This window comes from Bipolaris oryzae (genome assembly GCF_000523455.1).
Source record: "Bipolaris oryzae ATCC 44560 unplaced genomic scaffold scaffold_92, whole genome shotgun sequence".
Taxonomy (NCBI): domain Eukaryota; kingdom Fungi; phylum Ascomycota; class Dothideomycetes; order Pleosporales; family Pleosporaceae; genus Bipolaris; species Bipolaris oryzae.
Window position 1 is genome coordinate 63,807 of NW_006911368.1, and position 18,243 is coordinate 82,049.

Below are 18,243 nucleotides of genomic sequence, written 5' to 3' on the forward strand. Positions count from 1 at the left end.
GAGTGAGTGAGTGAGGCGAGTGAGGCGGAGAGATGATCATGAGGATGGATGATGGAGCCTTGTAGCCAACTAGGTGTGTACTAGTGTACAATAAGCCCCTTTGTAGCCTTTTTTTTGGGAAAAGAGGGGAAGAAGAGAGAGTGAGAGATATTGTCAAAAGAGCAGAGAGAGAGAGGGGGGGCGGTATGTTTCTCTCTCTCTCCCTCTCTCTTTTGCTTTCTTCTCTTGCATGAGCTTGGCATGATTAGACATGAAATGAACAAAGGACATAATATTAGTAGTATGCTTATGGAGTGGAGTGGAGTGGAGTGGAGTGGGTGTATGTATATGCATATATGTGTTTGCATAATCTTGGCATGGCCATGGCCAGAAATGTTTGTGTTTGAAACGAGCAGCATCAAACAATATGGCAGCCATAATGCCGTATTTCGCCATGAGCATATGTGATGAAAAGGGGAGCATGGTAAAGAAAGAAAGAAAGAAAAAAAAAAAAAAGGGAGATATCCTTGATTCATGGTGATTCCGTTGAATCAATGCCTTGCCTTGTGTATGAAACGAGTGAAGGAAAGAAAGGAAAAAAACAAATAAAACAAATAAAAGTTGTTTGGGAGGGTATCAAAAACACGAGCAGCAGGAGCAGCAGCAGCAGGAGCAACAGCGGGTATTGCTGGATAATCCAAATATCTAAACATGATGTATATTTTTCTTTTGGTCAAGTTCAATCCCCCCATCCAGCCGCCCAGCCTGCGGCTTCATCTACAGAAACCACTTTCTCGGTGATAAATTGACCAAAGAGGTTCTTACACTTTTCAGCGAGTAGACAGGCTAGCAGGTGTTTGCATACGGGGGGCATATCATCGCCTAGTGTTATTCCGCCGAAGATCCAGGGGTGGTCTTGTGGTGTGTCATTATTTTCATGGGAGTCATTGTCATGATGGTTAGCGAGGGGAGTAGAGGGTGGTGAGGGGTTAGCAGGAAAGGCGGCGAAAGTGAAGGCGGGACAGGAGCAGGACCAGGTAGTGAGGCGGACTTGGTAGGTTGGGGTTTGGTCGGAGGAGGAGGAAGTGGAGGAGTAGCGGGAGGAGCGGTGGTGCTGGGCGGATTGAACGTAGTAGATTGATGATTTGGTGTTGTCGTAAGCAGAAGTTGTGACATTTACGGGTACTGATGTTGTCGATGTTGCTTCTTCGTGAGGGAGGGAGGTGTGTTTTGTGGTAGATGTACGCGTCGCATCTTTGTGTTGTGCATCATCACTCATGTGCATCTCTTCATCATTGTCGCCGTCGTCGTCGTCACCGCCTAGTCGCATCACCACGTCGGCATAATGGTGTCCATCTTGTCGATGCACAGAAGGAGACGGATGGTTTCGGATGCGAAATCGAGTGACTAGGTGGCGGTCGAGGACGTCTAGCGCGGGAACGAATTCGGTTGGGAAGAGAACTTGCAAGGAAAGTAGTTGTTTCTTCACCGCGAGTGGTACGCTATCGAGGGGGTTGGGGTGGTGCTTGTCGTCGGTGAGCGAGGCGGCGGCATCAGGTGATGACGGGGCTGGTGGTGCTGGTGGTGGTGCAGCTAGCGAATTGAATAGCCGAGTTAAGAATCGACGATTGGTAGGCAGTTCGGGCAGAGACATTGCTGGTGATTATCGGTGTGGGCACATGGTGTGTAGGGCCCCTTGTCCTAGCGGTATGACGTATGTGGGGGGGGGGGAACGGCACGGCGATGGTGGCAGGTCGAGTTGAGATGGGGGTGACGCTTGGTCCCCGAAAGCACGTGAAGAGTATGCCAGTACTGTCGTAGGACAGGAGACAAGACAACATGGCATTGACTTCATCACTACCAGAAAAAAAATGGCGACATGGGCGGCAGGGGGGGTGCTTGCGTGGTCGAGCATGTCATGTCAGATTGATTAGAGAGAATGGGCTACGTCACGATGCGGAGAGGACAATTGGATCGGAAGGGTCTAGATGCTGGGCAATTGTTTTTTGTCGCGAGCACGTAGACGTGTATACGTACCTTTTTGTACATGTGTACCTGTGGGATTGATTGCCGTGGTTGTGCTGGCGATGGGGGTGGATTGGCTATTTTAGGCAAAGACTACGTGGATGTGATGTGGAGGATGCAATTGAAGCGAGGTAGCAGTAGGTAAGTACAAGCAGGACAAGCACAAGCAGCAGGCTTTGCTTGTCGTGCTCGCAGGTGGCGGGTTGCAGATTGGGCGGATGCAGGGACCCCCAAGGCGTCGCATCATCTGGAAGAGAAGACGGGACAGCGAACGACGGGATCATCTGGCTGCATTGGCCTATCGGCTGACCAGCTGTCAAGAGTGGATATTGTCGACAAGTGCAGATCGGGCCGCTAGTCCAGAGAGGCATTGGGTAAGGTGCAATTGCAAGTGACGGCCGTGGTGCATTGCATTTCGGGGAGCGCCGAGTCAGCAGCAGCAGCGGCGGCGGCAGCAATGGGGGTGTTGAATGTAAGGGGGTGCATGCGCATATTGAGTATGGCATAGCAATGCGCACAATGGCAGTGAATACAACAATACCTGTGTACATAAATAACCACACTACTTACTTGGAGAAGAACAATGAAGATCAGAGGACAATCAAGGCCCGGACAGGCCAGCGGCGGGAATTAGCGGGCGCGTGTGCGTGGGTGCCTTGCAGCGCGAACCCCTCCTCCCCCACAGGGCGATAACGACGATAACACACCCGCTCGCCAGGGTTGCTGCCATGGCCGCATGAGCATGACCCCCCCCTTCATCCTTCACCACCCACCACACATGGAAAAGATGGTGTCGACAGGGCTGCGTCTCGTGAGCAGCCTTGGGTTGCGACGGGTTGGGATTGTCTGACTGGAATAGGCGCCGGGCTGTGGATGACCTCGTCGGCTGGCCACCTGAGCGTGATGGGGGCACCCAAGGGGTGGGAGGAGGCTTTCACATGCGAGAGGGTGGCGCTGGCTACAGCGCTTGGGGGAGAAAGACATGGAAATGGAAGGCGAGTAAGGCGAGTAAGGCAGGAAGGGAAGAGGCGAGAGCGAGAGACGGCCCAGTCACAAGACCCTGACTACAAGGACTAGAATGGAATTCCGACGCCAGCCAGCTAAGTAATTGTCGGCAGCCGCCGCTGACGGGCGACCAGCCCGCCCCCTTGACTGTGCTCACTCACTCACTCACTTACTCACCATACGAGCACAAGCAGACAGTACACAGTAGTCGCCGTGGCCGTGGCCGTGGCCGTGGCCGTCGTCAGCCACGGGGGCCAAGACAGGCAATTGGTGTGAATTGGCCTTGCAGCCATGGTCATGTCTGCATAACCCCCATGGCGGTCAGACTCGACTAGCCGCATGTACGCTACTTAGGCAGTATAGTAGCTGGTCTAGTAATAGACAAAAGGGCAGCCGAGTGTGATGACGGAAGCCCGTGTGGCCCAGCTCCTCCACCGGAAGCCGAGAGAGAGGGTGCAATGGCAAAAGCCGCAGCTCGGGCGGGCTCAATGGGCTGCAGGGCGGGCGCAATGGGAGAGAGAGTATAGAGTAGAGTAGAGTAGTGACTTTAGGGAGGTAGGGTACTTGGTGGGTAGTAGGGATTGCCGTACATTGAATGCTGGATTGAGAGATTACGGTTACGGGGCCCGTCACCGCCCAGCCGGGGTTGGCGCTGCTGGGCGACACGGAGCCGTGGATGCGCATAGCCAAAAGCCGCGACTCCTCTGCCTCTCTCTCTGGCTCTGACTCTGACTGCAATGTGCACCCGGCATGTACGCTGGCTGAGGGCATTGGTCAGCCTCGCCGCTGTTCGCTACCCATGGCTGCCCGCTCCCGGCCGCGCGCCCTTGGCCCTGCCCTTTGCTGGTGCTTGATCATGGCCGTCATGCCATGGGCTGCTGCACCGCACCATGGCACGCGCCAACCGCACACCCTCTTTGTCTGGTCCGCTAGCACATGGCCGCCAGTCTGTCTCAAAGCCAGAGTCACACCGGCCTGGCTCGCATGCTGTAGCCTGCTTGAAACCGCTGCCCCCCAAGCCTGCTGGCTGGCTGGCTGGCTGGCTGCATGGCTATAATTCCGTCCGGTTTCGGCAAGATTGCCTCGCTCCCCAATGCAAATGCCATTCCATTCATCAAGCCTCCATCATTCCAGCTATTGCTGTCGCTGCTGTGCTGCACTTGCATTGCTTCTGGCCACTCCACTTCCACGTCCGGCTCCGATTCCATAACTCCGCACTGCTCACTCGGCCACGCCCACGCCCACACCCACGGCCCTGTCTGTACACTTAATTCCATCCTGACCTGTCCTGCCCGGTCCTGCGGTTTGACTAATAATCGCCCTGCCCGCCCCAATTGCATAAGCCGCTGCTTCGGGCAATTCTGCCGCCTTCCACGCTCAACCTTCGCTGCCTGCTGCTTTCTGACGATATAACGGTGGCAACGCCGTAGGCTCGTCCCAGAGCCCACCCACAGTTGGCCCTGCCACATTATTCTCCCCCCCCCTTCCTCTCCCTCCCTCCAAGCCATTGTTGCTCCCTCAGCCTGCTGCCATCGCTCCCCCCCTCCCCCTTCAAATACCGCTACCGCCGCCCGGGGCATTCGCTTCTAGTCAAAGCACAAACCTTCTGACCACACTACGCAATGGCAAACTCGCCTCATAAGACACCCCCAACTGCCCGCCTCACCGTCTCTTCCCTCCTCTCCCCCCCAGAGATGAAGCGATCAGAGTCGTTTGGCTCGTCAATTGCCTCTGCCTCTACTCAATCGCCATCCACCTCCTTCAATTCAGTCCAATTGAAGCCCATGACAAACGCCTCCCTCAGCGCCTGCCAGGCAGCAACTCACCGCATCGCCTACGTCTCCCCCCCAATCTCGCCATACGACTCCCACTCCCAAAAGGACACCATGGACACTGTCGCAGAAGCCGGCACACGCGACCCTCAGCTCTTTGTCGCCCAGGACGCCGCCCTCTCCGTCGCCGACATACCGCTCTTCCCCCAGGACTCAGCTGCCTCTTCAGCAGACTCAGCCTCGCAAGACGCCATCACCCACCACATGCAGTCGCACGACTACGCACGCCTGCACTCCAAGCCCTCGCGCGCCGACTACGAATTGGCGGTTTCATTCCGCTCAAACGTCTTTGCCTCGGCCACCAAGAACCCCCGACACTGGTGGGCTCAGGAGCGTCGTTTCGACGACTACTACGGTCGCCCGACCGGTGTCCAAAAGCGCACCGCCCTCAAGAAGCTTGCTCCCGCACCATCCGTTAGAGCCCGCCAGCCAAAGGTCGCTCTTCCCCGGATACCTCCCCGTACTCCTCGCGCTCCAAAGGCCAAGCGCAGCCCCCTTGCACAGGTCTACGAGTCATTTGACCCTGCACCAAAGCCCACCGCATCGGTCTCGGTCTCTCCCAAACCTGCGCGACCAGCCACGAATCGTGACGACTCGGACTACAATGCCATCCCCGACTACTCGCCACCTCTCGACACGCTGCCCAAGGGCAACTCCAAGATTCTCAAGGCCGAGTGGAAGGGCCAGGCCCTCTCGCTCGCCGACGATCCCGATCGCGACCTGCTGCACGAGGCTGAACTCAACCTTGCAGGCACCCTGCGCCTCAACTGTGCCACCTACTTGACCAGCAAGCGTCGCATCTTTCAAGCTCGCATTGAAGCATTGAGAATTGGCAAAGAGTTCCGCAAGACCGACGCCCAGCAGGCCTGCAAAATTGATGTCAACAAGGCCAGTAAACTGTGGCAGTCGTACGACCGCGTCGGCTGGTTTAACCCAGACTACTTTCGTCAATACCTTTAAGAGCATTCACTACAATTCTCTCGCCACCGACACACATACACACACACACATACAAAGTCACGGTACTTTTCCATCATTATCCGTCTCCTTCAATGGAGAGCTTTTTGTTTCCACGATGCCCCAATTTGCGCATAGCATCGTCACGGCCCCAGCTTGCATGAGTCGGTTCTACTTCCGAGTTGATTGATGCGACAGTTGTCGCTCTCGGCATGATTTCACGATTGGCGTTTTCCATCCCTGTCTCTTTTCAAGGGTCTTTGTTTGTTGTTGGCATGGGTAGGCGTTTGGGACTGGCCGCCGTCCTCCCTTTGGCGTTTGTGTCTTTGTTCTTCGTCCTATTGCTGTTGTTGTTACGACTCGTCATCTTATTTGTCTACGGCATGCGATACCCCCCCAGCTCACACGAATTGATACTATACAGATCTTTTCAGAGGCTCTTGACGCCGCACATGCAGGCTTTCCTTTTTTGGTAGTATTAGACCAGAATACAATTATTTGTTAGATACACGGCGTGTCTGTGTGTGTGTGTGTGATTGCAGTACATTGGTGAATATATGGATACATAATCTATGTGACTCGCAACGGATGCACACCGATGACAATACTTGACGTTTCTTTTGCAACCAGGGTTTGAGGTCATGCTGGCTGGGGCTTCAATCTCCTGACTACGTCCGCGTAACGGACGGTTCAGGGTCTCGGGTCCGGGACGCGAGCGGGGATATGTAAGCTCCGCAGGCGTGGCGCGGCCTCTTCTGTACCTAATTTGGGACGACGCCTTGGCCGGACGCTCCAACCCGCCGCGCCTTCTCATCACCTCTTACACTCCAACGACTGTACATACCCACACCCGCCAACTCGCCCGCTGCTTCGCTTCGCGCGCACTCAGCACAATGTCGCGAACAGAGCAGGTGGACAACACCGACTCGATAAGCAGCCAGGACCCAGCCCGTGACGAGCCGAAGAAGGCAAAGAGCAAGAGGCCACCAAGTAAGACGAGCCTGGGACACTCACGCTGCAGTGCGCACACGACGGTAGTGCTAACGCGACTATAGATACTGCTTTTAGACAGCAGCGTCTAAAGGCATGGCAGTGCGTTTTTCTGGGCAAAACTGACTCCAGGACGAATAACGGCTGACAATGCGACAGACCCATTCTAACCCCAAAGACGGTCCTCCCGCTCTTCTTCATTGTCGGAGTCATCTTCGCACCCATCGGTGGGCTGCTCATCTACGCTAGTGCGCAGGTCCAGGAGATTTCCATCGACTATACCAACTGCAACAGCACGGCGCCTCAAGCTAGGCTCGATTACAATGCAAGTCTAGGCAACGACCTCGAGCCAATTCCTTCGGGCAGAGTATCCGCATCTTTCAACGGAAAACAAATGCAGACGGCACCTCAGTGGGGCTGGGCACGGGACAACTACACATTCCAACCCCAGGGCGTTACCCTCGAGACCAACGTGTGCATTCTGAGTTTCACTATCCCCGCCGATATTGCCCCACCGATTCTCTTCTACTACCGCCTCACCAACTTTTACCAGAACCACCGTCGATACGTCAAGTCGGTTGATATCCAGCAGCTCAAGGGTGACGCCAGGAGTGCCAGCGCTCTCGACTCTGGCGACTGTGATCCTTTGGCTGTAGCGCCCAACGGAAAGCCCTACTACCCTTGCGGACTCATTGCCAATTCCATGTTCAATGACACCTTTGGAAACCTGACCTTGGACAATGCCGTGCAGGACGCAGACGGCAATGAAATCAACTCGTACAACATGACAACCGAGGGCACATCATGGAGCCACGAGGGGGATTTGTATGGCAAGACCAAATACAAGCCCAATGAGGTTGTTCCACCTCCAAACTGGCAAGATCAATACCCCAATGGAGAATACACCGATGAGCTGCCGGATCTGCATACCTGGGAGCAATTCCAAGTATGGATGCGAACGGCAGGATTGCCGACCTTCAGTAAACTCTACCAGCGCAACGACAAGGATACCTTGAGAGCTGGTACTTATCGTTTGAAGATTTATGACCGTACGTTTGCTGCTGCACCAATGCATGCAAATGACACAAGCTAACCCCTCCACGCTAGGTTTCCCCGTTGACAAATACGCTGGTACAAAGTCGATTTTGATTTCGACCAGGACCGTCATGGGAGGCAAGAATCCCTTCCTCGGCATTGCGTACTTGGTTGTTGGCGGCCTTTGCATAGTGCTTGGTGCTGTCTTCCTTGCTACACATCTTGTCAAGCCCAGGTTAGTCTTCACGCGAAGTTGATTGTGATGCAGACGTGTTTGCTAATACTGTCACTATCAGGAAATTGGGTGACCACACTTATCTCACCTGGAATAACGATCAGCCTTCAACGGCCACGACGACCGGCCGAGCGGGAGGCGCATGAATGTGAACCATGAAAATATGATTTCTATCCAGAACCTCCTCTTTAATTTCTTTTTTTCCCCACAATCGTCCACCTAGTGTAAACCTCTTTCTCTTTTTTGGGGCTTTTTTTTTTCTTAAAAAAAAAAGAGTGCCTGCGGTGCGTTGTAAGGAAGGGAGGAAGGAAGGATGTGTTGTATACCGCATGTATTACCATTAACTTTTTCCTCTCTCTCTCTCTCTCTCTCTCTCTCTCTCTCTCTCTCTCACACACACACACACACATACAAATGAGAATGAGGTCGGGAGAGGAGGGAAGAGTGGAATTTGGTAATTTGGAGTTTTATTGGGTGTTGCCGGAAAGGGTTTTGGCTTGAGAAACTTGGAACTTTATTTGTTTTTTTTGGGTTCTTTTTTCTTTTCTTTTTTCTCGTTATTACTCTTGCAAAGTTTAAATAAAATTACAGTGTTTTGTGAAATCTTATTACTTGTGTGTGTGTGTGTGTTTGTGCGCTTGAGTGAGTGAGAGATGATATGAGAGAGAGAGAGAGAGAGAGAGAGAGAGCAAAAAGTCGGGCCGTTTTGACAGGTGACGCAATATTACTACTGTTTTATCATTCAAACCATGTGTGCTTTTTTTTTTTTAAAAAAAAAAAAGAAGATTAATTGCACGACTTTACCAGTTCTTGATTTACACGGTTCTTAGCTATGTCGAGAGCAAACAACAACAACAAGATGAAAATAGTGGTGGTGGGCGGGTTCGTGGGTACTGGTATCGCTGGGGTTTTTTTATATCATGTGCAAGCATGGATTATGGGGGAATTCAAAGGGGAGGGGGGGGGGGGGCGCGTGTAAAATACAATTACTGATTTTCGTGCTATCATTTCTACATACTTGATGATATATATTTCCTACATGTGATGGAGAGTAATAGAGGATAAGAACAAGTACTTTTAATTAACAACACTTGTTTCCACATGAGAAGGATTTGTAGAGAGAGAGAAGGAGAGAGAGAGAGACAGAGAGAGAGATGTAGGTATAATAAGTCTAATTGTTTTATTTTTTTTGGCTTCATAAGAAAAATGGTTTCGATTATGTACACAGAAAGGTGCGAGGATGAAGACCTCAGCACAACCAACTTTTTTTTTCTCTTACGGGCTACTCTCCAGCAGATTCACCGTCATCTAGCTATCCCCTAATCTATTGCTTCTTGGCAGGGCAAGAAAGATCATACAGCGGCTTAACGCTCATGAGATCACCTCCAGGCTTGATACCGAAAGAAGGCGAGGGAGTACCCCACTGGACATCCTGAAGGAGATAGTAGTAAAGCGGGACATTATCCTTGACAAGCTGGCACACGACATCTTCCCAGTAGATCCGGGCGTTCTGGGGACTAGCAATCGCCTGACCCGACTGCTTTCCGCTGACAGGCCAACCCGTCTCGGTAACCCAGAGAGCCTTGCCCTTTGCCGCAGCCTGCGTCTTGTGGTACGCGTCGAAGAAGAGCTGGCTGCCGCTTCCGACGTTGTTGCTGAGGGTAGATTCAAAGTATGGGTATGCGTCCATGCCGATGAAGTCGAGGGCGTCAATGACGGCCGAGTTGGAGCCGTTGACGTACACAGTCCATGTGTCGACGTGGCCGATGGGCTTTCCCTGCAGAGGGGTACCGCGGATCGCATCGCGGGTTTGCTTGATGTACTTGACGAGTTCCTGGGGCTGGGCTCCTGGGCCAGACTTGTTTTCGATGCCGGTGGGCGTGATGCGGTAGAGGTCTTCGCTACCGACCGAGATACCCACCACGAGGTCTGTGAAAGCGGTGCCGTATTTGGCGATTGCGGCTTTGAGGGCGGCGATTTCGTTGTTGAAGTTTGTTTGGCCGGCTGAGCACCACATGCCGAGGAGTAAGGTAGTTTTGGTGTTGATGGCCGCTTGGATGGCTTCGATGATGGAATTTTGCGTGCCGTGCTGGATCATGGTGTAGAGACGGGCGCTGGTCCAGCCGTTGGTGCCGGGGAGTTGTTTAGCAGCGTTGAATTCGTATTCGAAGTCGACGAGGCGCTTGGGCTGGTTGTTGGCGAATTGGGCGCCATAGTTGAAGCCCTTGAGGGCGGCGTTGGCCGAGGATAGGAGGGCCGCCGTGGCCAGGATGGTCGATGAAAGACGCATGTTTGCGTAGTAGTAGTATTAGGTAAAACGAAAGTTGTAGTAATATAGTAGGATATGAATGAGTGGAATTACAACTAGGTTTATTAGGGAAAGCCGAAGAGGGCGATGAGCAAGAAACAAAAAAGAGGGTGCGGAAAGCAAATATTTATCTGCCAGTGACGTTTGCCATCCATCCTGGCTTGGGGCGTAGTTGCCCATTGCATGTCCATGGAGGCGACCTAGGCCCTGCTTCCGGACGTGCATTAGCCGCACGGGGCAAAGGCGGATTTAGTGTCCATGTTCCGTACCGAATGAGCATCAGTAAATGCTTGTGGTGATCGAACATGGCGCATTACCCCCGGTTTTTCGATCGCAATCGCTTCCAACTATGCGGGTGAGAGAGAAAACAGGAATAGAGATAGCATCAAGCGTCTTTGTTTTTGAGTGTCACGACGTCCACAGCATCCAACTCCTTTTCTTGCAGTCGTCAAACCCGATTGTTGATGTCATAGGGCCTTTTACAAACGCTTTAAGGAGGTTGTCTCTTGATCCCGGGTTCCGCTATTAATTAGCCGATGTGGGGAGGCAATACTTCAACGCCTCGCCAGCCTACGTCAAGTGCCCCCCCTCCCTTGTCCTGGGATAAAAATAATCTCTCGTCGATACCGGCGGCCGGAACGGGGAACAAGACTTTTGCACAGATCATGGGATTTGCCTGCGCAACATCATGTCTTGTGTGTGCGGCAGCTGGCGTTGGGCTTGGATCGCCTTTTAATCGATATCTGCACCTATATGTAAGAAAGTATCGGGTTTTCCCCGCCACGTGCAACCTCCTTATACGGATTTGTCATAGACACATGGCCTGGTTGTCGTAGCGTTAGTCGACGCGTGTTACTTGGGTTACGTTGCATGCATGCGGACGATTTTGCGAGCTGGTTTGCAAACCGTATAATGAGAGGGAATATAGTGACGTGGATAGCGTGCCTGGTCCGAACTCAGGAGACATGGTCTCTAACACATGGCTCGGACTTTGAGCCATGCCGACAATCGTCGGGTCTAGAAGCCGCGCACACGACAGAAGCGAGAGGTAAAGTCGATGGTGAAAAGCATATGGCTTGTGACGAGGAGTTATCTCAAGGCATGTGAAGTCTTCTAGCTGTTTGGCTGTCTTTTAGTTGGACTTGGCACTCCTTGGTCCGAACTATATGATACTGCACGCCCACACCCAATAGACAACCATCGATACAGCCGACAGTAGATATTATGGCCAGACTGCCTCCAACTGGATACTACTTGATATGTGAAAATGCGTACAGTTGTGAAAGTCCAAATCAAACACCACTGAGCAAATTGTCCTTGCTTGATCCTTCTCTCCTTAATTTGCAGTGATACAGACTTGTGCAGCTATCACCCGAGGTATTCGTACGACGACTGGGAGGGCTGGGTGGCGGTGCTTTGCGCATGAGCCAGACGGCGTATAGTGGAATAGACCACACTACCCGGTCCAAGCACTGGTAGAGAGGCACGTGACATGGCGAGACTGGAGTTCCCCATATCGGAGTCGAGTTGGTGATGGGCGCAAGTCTTGGCAGCCCGCTCTAGCGCCGTGTCGCGGCTCATGTTGCCTTGCAGCTCCGTCAAGCTCGGAAACACCAAGTCGCCAACTCAGCTCTGCTACACCACACTGCCATCTTGATACCTACTCTCTCTGCTACGCTGTGAGAGACATATCTGTAGCCTCAATTCGCGACTTCTAAGGATTTCCCTGCACAAACTCCCGCCATGGTGCGTCTCCCCGCGCCCCCGCTAGAGCTCTTTACTGACATGAGCAGTTCATAGCACGAAGCGAATATGGTAAGTCTGTAATATCTCCACTTGTTTATACAACTGCTAACAATGGTTCTCAGACCGCGGTATCAAGTTGGTTACCCCAATGCAATTACATTCAAAACCCCCGCTCACACACACAGCACCTTCTCGCCTGAAGGCCGTCTCTTCCAAGTCGAATACTCTCTAGAAGCCATTAAGCTTGGCTCAACAGCAATAGGTGTATGTGCATTGTGTTCACATGTCCTAGCCGGCACAGACTCATAACAACCCCACAGGTAGCAACGGGCGAGGGCGTAATCCTTGGTGTAGAGAAGCGCGTCACCTCCACCCTCCTCGAGACCAGCTCGGTTGAAAAGATTGTCGAGATTGACCGCCACATTGGCTGTGCCATGTCTGGACTGCAAGCCGATGCACGAAGCATGATCGAGCACGCCCGCGTTGAGAGCCAGAACCACGCCTTCAACTATGCCGAGCCTCTACGAGTCGAAAGCTGCACGCAAGCGATATGCGATTTGGCGCTGAGGTTTGGAGAGGGTGCAGAGGGTGAGGAAAGCATCATGAGCAGACCGTTTGGTGTTGCTCTGTTGATTGCGGGTTACGATGAGGATGGCCCGAGTCTGTATGTCATATGATATAGTCTGGGTATTGGAATTGGGACTAACGGAGACTCCAGATACCACGCCGAGCCCTCTGGTACATTCTACCGCTACGATGCCAAAGCTATCGGCTCGGGATCTGAGGGCGCGCAAGCAGAGTTGCAAAACGAGTTCCACAAGTCGCTGACCCTAGCCGAGGCTGAGGTTCTTACGCTCAAGACGCTGAAGCAGGTCATGGAGGAGAAGCTGGATAGTAAGAACGTTCAATTGGCGAGTGTCACCAAGGACAAGGGCTTCAGGATCTATACCGACGAGGAGATGGCCGAGGTGGTCGGAAGGCTACCAACCAACTAGACTTGGGGTCCATGCGAAAGCAAGATGGAATCAAGGCAGCGTCTATAGACGACATGATAGTTCTCGATCGGCTTGTTCGAGTCACGCGAAAATGAAGCAATGACCAAAGCTATGGTGTATCTGTGTTGTGGTGCGTGAGGTGTTGGCGGTTTAATAATGCAAATGAGGGCACCACCTTGTTGTGCAAACTGATTCGAGTAAAACTAGAGATCTTGACCCAAGACATCTTTCGGTCTTTTAAAAACAGTAGGCACGCCCTAGGTTGTAATTTGCAATTAAATGTTACTCCAGAAATGAGTAAAGTACAAACGGTCTCGACTAAGCCCACAAACTCAATGTAGTCGCACACATAGCCGAAACATATTACTGTAATGTCAAGTAAGATAATAAACGTACATTATGTCGTCTGGAAACGTAGCCAATATGAGTAGGTGAAGGTTGAAAAGGAAAGTCACTGCTCGCTGACCACCCGCAAAATCCCGGCGCGCCTCATTCGTCGACTTTCCACTGCCAAGCCCTGCTTCCCGCGCAGCAGCGCCGAGCAACTTCAACTTTGTCCACCCTGCCCTTCGTCTCCAACATCGCAACCACACGACAAATCCGCCCAAGATGTCCTCCACATCTTTCCCCCACCATGCTAAGACGCCCGCTGCTGTCGTAAGTCGCTGTTCCCGAGCCATTGAGACGTTGGCTGGCCCGGGGTATGGGTTCGTATGACGCAAACGCTAACAGGACGACATAGAGCATGCGCAGCTCCTACAAGGCCTACAGGAGTCCCTTCGGTCCCCAGTACGTATTTTCCTGGATTTTCGGCGACAAATGGGCGTATATGAGGCATTGGGAGGGGTGGGGAAGGGGTTTGTGAGAGGGACTGAGGAAGAGCAGGATGGCTGGCGTGATGGAAATACAAATTTGTCCACAGGGCACCCATTTCGAGCAAGCCATAAGAGGAGGATAAAGTTGCCATGCCTATGAATGCCCGAGACAAGCCGATTGCGACTCGAAGCATTCCGGAGCTAACACGCGGCGCAGATACACCATCCCCAAGAACTACCACGGCATCACGGTCGGCACCGTCGCGAGATAGTACGTTCGCCAGACTTTGCTCTCCTGCCAGCCACTAATTCAAATAATAGCGGTACTCTCGCTGCCGGATTCGGTGGTGTAGCCGGCTTCTTCGCCCTCTTCTTCTTCGCCGAAGTTCCCAAGGTGCGCGATGATATCATGAAGAAGATTCCCGTCCTAGACAAGTTCTTCACACACGAGATTCCTCCCGAGGACAACCCTTTCTAAACATACCCTGCAATCTGCGTCATGGCTTTTTTCTGCCTGGGCGAGGTTGTGTTTGGGTGGTGATGTACAACAATACAGGGGGATATGGCATTATATACTAGCGACTGCGTGCGCGGAATAGACCTCTTTTTGTCTTGATAAAATGACCCATAATCTTCGTCTGAGTTTGCCTTGATGCGTAACCTCTCAAATCTTTCTCCCTCATTTGTTCCGGCTTTGTGACTTCGTCGCCGCCCACTTTTGTCGCATGCTTATTCAGCCTGGCAAGTTGATCCGCTCGTCTTAGACACGGACAATGTTGCAAGTGGAAAAATTACTTGGTTAAAAAAAAGCACATGTGGTTGAAAGCCATACATATGTTAACGCAACCGCAGTATACTCTAAGTAGATTGCCATCTATCCAACGCCCCCACAAAGTGCATCTGTGAACCGAATGGACTAGGCCAAAACACAAAAGCAAAAAGAATTCACCAAGACTCCAACCGATGTACTCGTAAAGACCCTCTCAAGAGAAAAAAAAACAAACAAACGTAGAAACCACATTCCATCCACCCACAACAAATCCGTATCCATCACAGCACCCAGAAATCCAATTTCCATCTCCGCCTTTCTCCGCACCAGGAAAAAAAAATGCATTTCCACAAAAGAAGACTCTGGGAAGGTGAAGGAAGCCGCGATCCTTTGCGGCCTGTTTTTGACATGATTGTCCTCTCGTAACACTGCGCGATGCTACCGTTCCGCTTCAGTCTTATCCAGTGGGTCGTTTGCTTCTTGTTGGTGTAGGTGGGGAGGAAGATGAGTCGAAGGGAGTGGTAGCGATATGAAGTGACAGGTTGAGTTGAGGCTGGATGTGATGTTGTACGGGTTCCTTCTGCAGTGCGCCAGCAGTGTTGTTGTCTGAGCTGGATGGAGGTGCTGGGTGAGGGGTCTACGGGTCCTGGTTTGTGCTGTCGTCTGAAGAGGATTCGTCGGATTCATCATTATCGCTTGCTGAGCACGAAGGATCCTCTTCATCGGATTCTGAGTTCGACGAAGGATCCTATTCTTCGAGTGGATCTGCGCCTGCGTCGAGTAGCATCTGGACTATCTTCTCGTGGCCTCCAGCAGAAGCTGCCTGTAGCGCGCTGCTATATAGTCTACCTTTGAGATTAACGTTGGCGCTAGCGTTGAGTAGTATCTGGACTATCTTCTTATAGCCTCTAGCAGAAGCTGCCTATAGCGCGCTGCTATGTAGTCCACCTTCGAGATTAACGTCAGCACCTGCGTCGAGTAGCATCTGGACTATTTGCGTATGCCCTTGGTATGAAGCTACCTGCAGTGCATTATCAAAGTAACCGCCTCGTGCATGGATATCTGCGCCTTTATTGACGAGTATCTGAGCAATATCCAGATGGCCATTTTGGCATGCATAATACATTGAGGTACATTGATCCCCGTCCTTCTCGTCAATTTCACTGCCCTCTTCTAAAAGTCGGATAATTGCATCGACTAGTCCTGCAGAGGCCGCAAGGTGCAAAGCATATATTGGTGGCGTTTGGCCTACCCAGCGTTGTTTGATGGTGGGAATATTGTAGAGCCTAGTGCTATATATGATTGTAGCAGGGGTTACCCGAAAATCTATTCTTCTAAATCTTTCCGTGGAGCCCCAGCGAGTACTGTCGTTCGATAGGAGTGTTATCTGTAGCAACGCTGCAAGACACGAACTGTCTTTCTGCAAAAGTCTCCCCAGTTTGTTTGTAGCATCAGAAGAAGGCTCCACAGAATTCCAAATGTGATAGTCGAAGCTCGTATATGCATATATAGCGAGATCATGATCTCGAATTTGTTCGAGAAGCTCCCATTCGTGACTAGCTGGCTTGCTAAACGACATCAGATCAATGTACATAAGACAATCCAGACTCAAATTTTTGTGCAAAGATTTTGAGTCAAGAAGCTGTCTTCGTATCTTATGTTGTAGTGGCCCGTGAACAGCGGTCGTCAGAAACTCCTGTACTATGTAGTGGATAGGTCGTGTCACTCTATTGGCTTCTTCTAGTAGATTGCCACAAGCTTCAAGAATGACTTTTAGGGAGATGGGTCTTAAATCTTCTTGAGTTTTACACTTCGAGTTGATTGCAAGGGCGGTTTGTAATTCTTGGGTTTCGAGGGGCCTCTGAGCATAGAGTACCCAGGCTAGACATCTGATTGCTAGATCTCTCATGTACGGAGATTGAGTTTCGATCCGCTCCAGAATTCGAATGTAGGTGTCCGGCAAGTCCCGGGGAAGTGTATGCAGTGCTTCCTTCACCACTTCATCATTTTGAGCCTTGCTGGCTTGACAAAGATTTTCCAGCTGAAGGTTGACCCAAAGAAATCTGTTATAACTTTAGCCTACAGACGCCGTTGGTCTGGCTGCTGAACGAAAACTCACATTCCTTCGGCCTTTTGAGCGAGTGTCTGAATAATTTCTTCCTTGAGATCATCGCTGGTAATGTAGAGGGTCTTTCCATGCTGCCCAGATCCAAGCTCTTCAACTCTGCTGCGAGCAAAGGTCTCAATATCGGCCGCAACACTATCAGCCGAGATTTGGATTGTTGGCACATTCTTTTTCAAAAAGGCTTCTGTGATATCCATCTCTCTCCGACTGGTGGCAAATATCTTTACACAATGCGGGGCCGGCATAGTTACCGCTTCAGTGATGAAGCCGAGGACATCCTCCCGTCTCTCCTCTGGACACTCATCGAGAGCATCAAAAACAACGAAGACTTCTGAAGACTTCTCCATGAGGGAGAAAAAATATTCTTTTGAGCCTAGCAGAGATGGGGAGCGAGCGTTGCGCATGATTTCGAGTAGATTCTCTGGTATATCGTGCATGCCTTGACAGAGTTGTTTGATCAATGTGGCTATGATCGTGGTAATGCTTGCCAATCGTGTATCACGGTAATTGTAGTAGGCGAAGCAGATGGCCGTTCTTTCTCGTAATCCAGCTTCGGCCGTGATGTGTTCTAAGACATGCGAACTATGTGTTCAATCAGCAAAAGACCCAACACTCGATGGTGGGTTGCAAACTTACCTGAGCACAGATTTTCCGATACCAGCTATCAAAGGTTAGTACGTTCTTATTGGTAAATGGTACAATCACACTTACGCTTTCCATTGCACCATAATAGAGATGAATGCGGGCTTTGCATCCATTCTTGGAACTTGGGCTCTCGTGTTAGCCAGTCGCCAGTGCCTCTATGCTTTTTTGTGTATGTGGTCTGATGCACCTCCTCGAAGTCGATATCTGAGACCCATGAAAGAAATTCTCTTCTTTCCGTCCCTACAATGACGACTTTTTAGACATCACCTACTAGCAATAGACAGGAGGCTAGACCTACTTTGTGCAGTTATCCTGGAATGACTGAAGTGTGTGGCCTGGACAGTATGCTGAAGAACATGAAGATGGTGTTGCATCTGCTGTTTCATGGACATGAATTCGGTCTCAAACGTGTCCCAATGCTGCCGTTTGAATGCCCTAAACGAGGTGAATCTCCTTCGTTTTCCATTGGAACCAATGAAAACAGAACGTGCTTTCCAACCAAACTCGAGCATGTTTGTATACACACTGACAACTGCATGTTCTACAAGCTCAATGTCGGCTGCCTGTGAATGTTCAGACAGTGGCCCGAGATAATCCTCAAACTCGCAGATCATATCAGTCAATCTTGTGAAAAACTTTGAGAATTCCAAGCCAATATCAATAATTACCCGGAGTACGCCAACAACAGGAGAGGATATGGCAGGGTCTGCCTGAATGCCTATAGCGACGCCCCTCATAAGCCTGCTTGTCAGGTCAAGGGCCTTGGTTAGGCGCTCGGCGTG

The 18,243-nt window shown here is 51.4% G+C and overlaps 9 protein-coding genes across 9 annotated transcripts; 5 read left to right on the forward strand and 4 right to left on the reverse strand.

Annotated features, from left to right (window-relative positions):
* Nucleotides 1–718: 718 nt before the first annotated feature.
* Nucleotides 719–1,633, reverse strand: COCMIDRAFT_6490 (uncharacterized protein; the record flags this gene model as incomplete). Its single annotated transcript, XM_007691109.1, has 1 exon — nucleotides 719–1,633. One exon carries the CDS (start codon nucleotides 1,631–1,633, stop codon nucleotides 719–721), a length of 915 nt encoding a protein of 304 aa, XP_007689299.1.
* A 1,205-nt stretch (nucleotides 1,634–2,838) lies between these two features.
* Nucleotides 2,839–3,081, forward strand: COCMIDRAFT_98947 (uncharacterized protein; the record flags this gene model as incomplete). Its single annotated transcript, XM_007691144.1, has 1 exon — nucleotides 2,839–3,081. A coding segment is annotated over one exon (243 nt), but the record flags the coding sequence as incomplete, so codon positions are not given.
* Nucleotides 3,082–4,631: 1,550 nt separating this feature from the next.
* Nucleotides 4,632–5,801, forward strand: COCMIDRAFT_6491 (uncharacterized protein; the record flags this gene model as incomplete). The annotated part of the gene is made up of 1 exon (XM_007691110.1): nucleotides 4,632–5,801. One exon carries the CDS (start codon nucleotides 4,632–4,634, stop codon nucleotides 5,799–5,801), a length of 1,170 nt encoding a protein of 389 aa, XP_007689300.1.
* An 890-nt stretch (nucleotides 5,802–6,691) lies between these two features.
* Nucleotides 6,692–8,204, forward strand: COCMIDRAFT_27473 (uncharacterized protein; the record flags this gene model as incomplete). Its single annotated transcript, XM_007691119.1, has 5 exons — nucleotides 6,692–6,788; nucleotides 6,854–6,890; nucleotides 6,948–7,837; nucleotides 7,896–8,058; nucleotides 8,120–8,204. The coding sequence occupies 5 exons, from the start codon at nucleotides 6,692–6,694 to the stop codon at nucleotides 8,202–8,204; spliced, it is 1,272 nt and encodes a 423-aa protein (XP_007689309.1).
* A 1,178-nt stretch (nucleotides 8,205–9,382) lies between these two features.
* Nucleotides 9,383–10,348, reverse strand: COCMIDRAFT_37977 (glycoside hydrolase family 17 protein; the record flags this gene model as incomplete). The annotated part of the gene is made up of 1 exon (XM_007691127.1): nucleotides 9,383–10,348. The coding sequence occupies one exon, from the start codon at nucleotides 10,346–10,348 to the stop codon at nucleotides 9,383–9,385; it is 966 nt and encodes a 321-aa protein (XP_007689317.1).
* Nucleotides 10,349–12,109: 1,761 nt separating this feature from the next.
* On the forward strand, nucleotides 12,110–13,107 carry COCMIDRAFT_6494 (uncharacterized protein; the record flags this gene model as incomplete). Its single annotated transcript, XM_007691111.1, has 6 exons — nucleotides 12,110–12,116; nucleotides 12,167–12,181; nucleotides 12,235–12,247; nucleotides 12,298–12,376; nucleotides 12,433–12,776; nucleotides 12,831–13,107. 6 exons carry the CDS (start codon nucleotides 12,110–12,112, stop codon nucleotides 13,105–13,107), a joined length of 735 nt encoding a protein of 244 aa, XP_007689301.1.
* A 609-nt stretch (nucleotides 13,108–13,716) lies between these two features.
* Nucleotides 13,717–14,400, forward strand: COCMIDRAFT_37979 (uncharacterized protein; the record flags this gene model as incomplete). The annotated part of the gene is made up of 4 exons (XM_007691128.1): nucleotides 13,717–13,764; nucleotides 13,850–13,896; nucleotides 14,140–14,193; nucleotides 14,244–14,400. 4 exons carry the CDS (start codon nucleotides 13,717–13,719, stop codon nucleotides 14,398–14,400), a joined length of 306 nt encoding a protein of 101 aa, XP_007689318.1.
* Nucleotides 14,401–15,439: 1,039 nt separating this feature from the next.
* On the reverse strand, nucleotides 15,440–15,613 carry COCMIDRAFT_98946 (uncharacterized protein; the record flags this gene model as incomplete). Its single annotated transcript, XM_007691145.1, has 1 exon — nucleotides 15,440–15,613. A coding segment is annotated over one exon (174 nt), but the record flags the coding sequence as incomplete, so codon positions are not given.
* On the reverse strand, nucleotides 15,614–18,198 carry COCMIDRAFT_98978 (uncharacterized protein; the record flags this gene model as incomplete). Its single annotated transcript, XM_007691146.1, has 5 exons — nucleotides 15,614–16,754; nucleotides 16,811–17,398; nucleotides 17,453–17,477; nucleotides 17,528–17,701; nucleotides 17,733–18,198. The coding sequence occupies 5 exons, from the start codon at nucleotides 18,196–18,198 to the stop codon at nucleotides 15,614–15,616; spliced, it is 2,394 nt and encodes a 797-aa protein (XP_007689336.1).
* Between the last annotated feature and the right edge of the window lie 45 nt (nucleotides 18,199–18,243).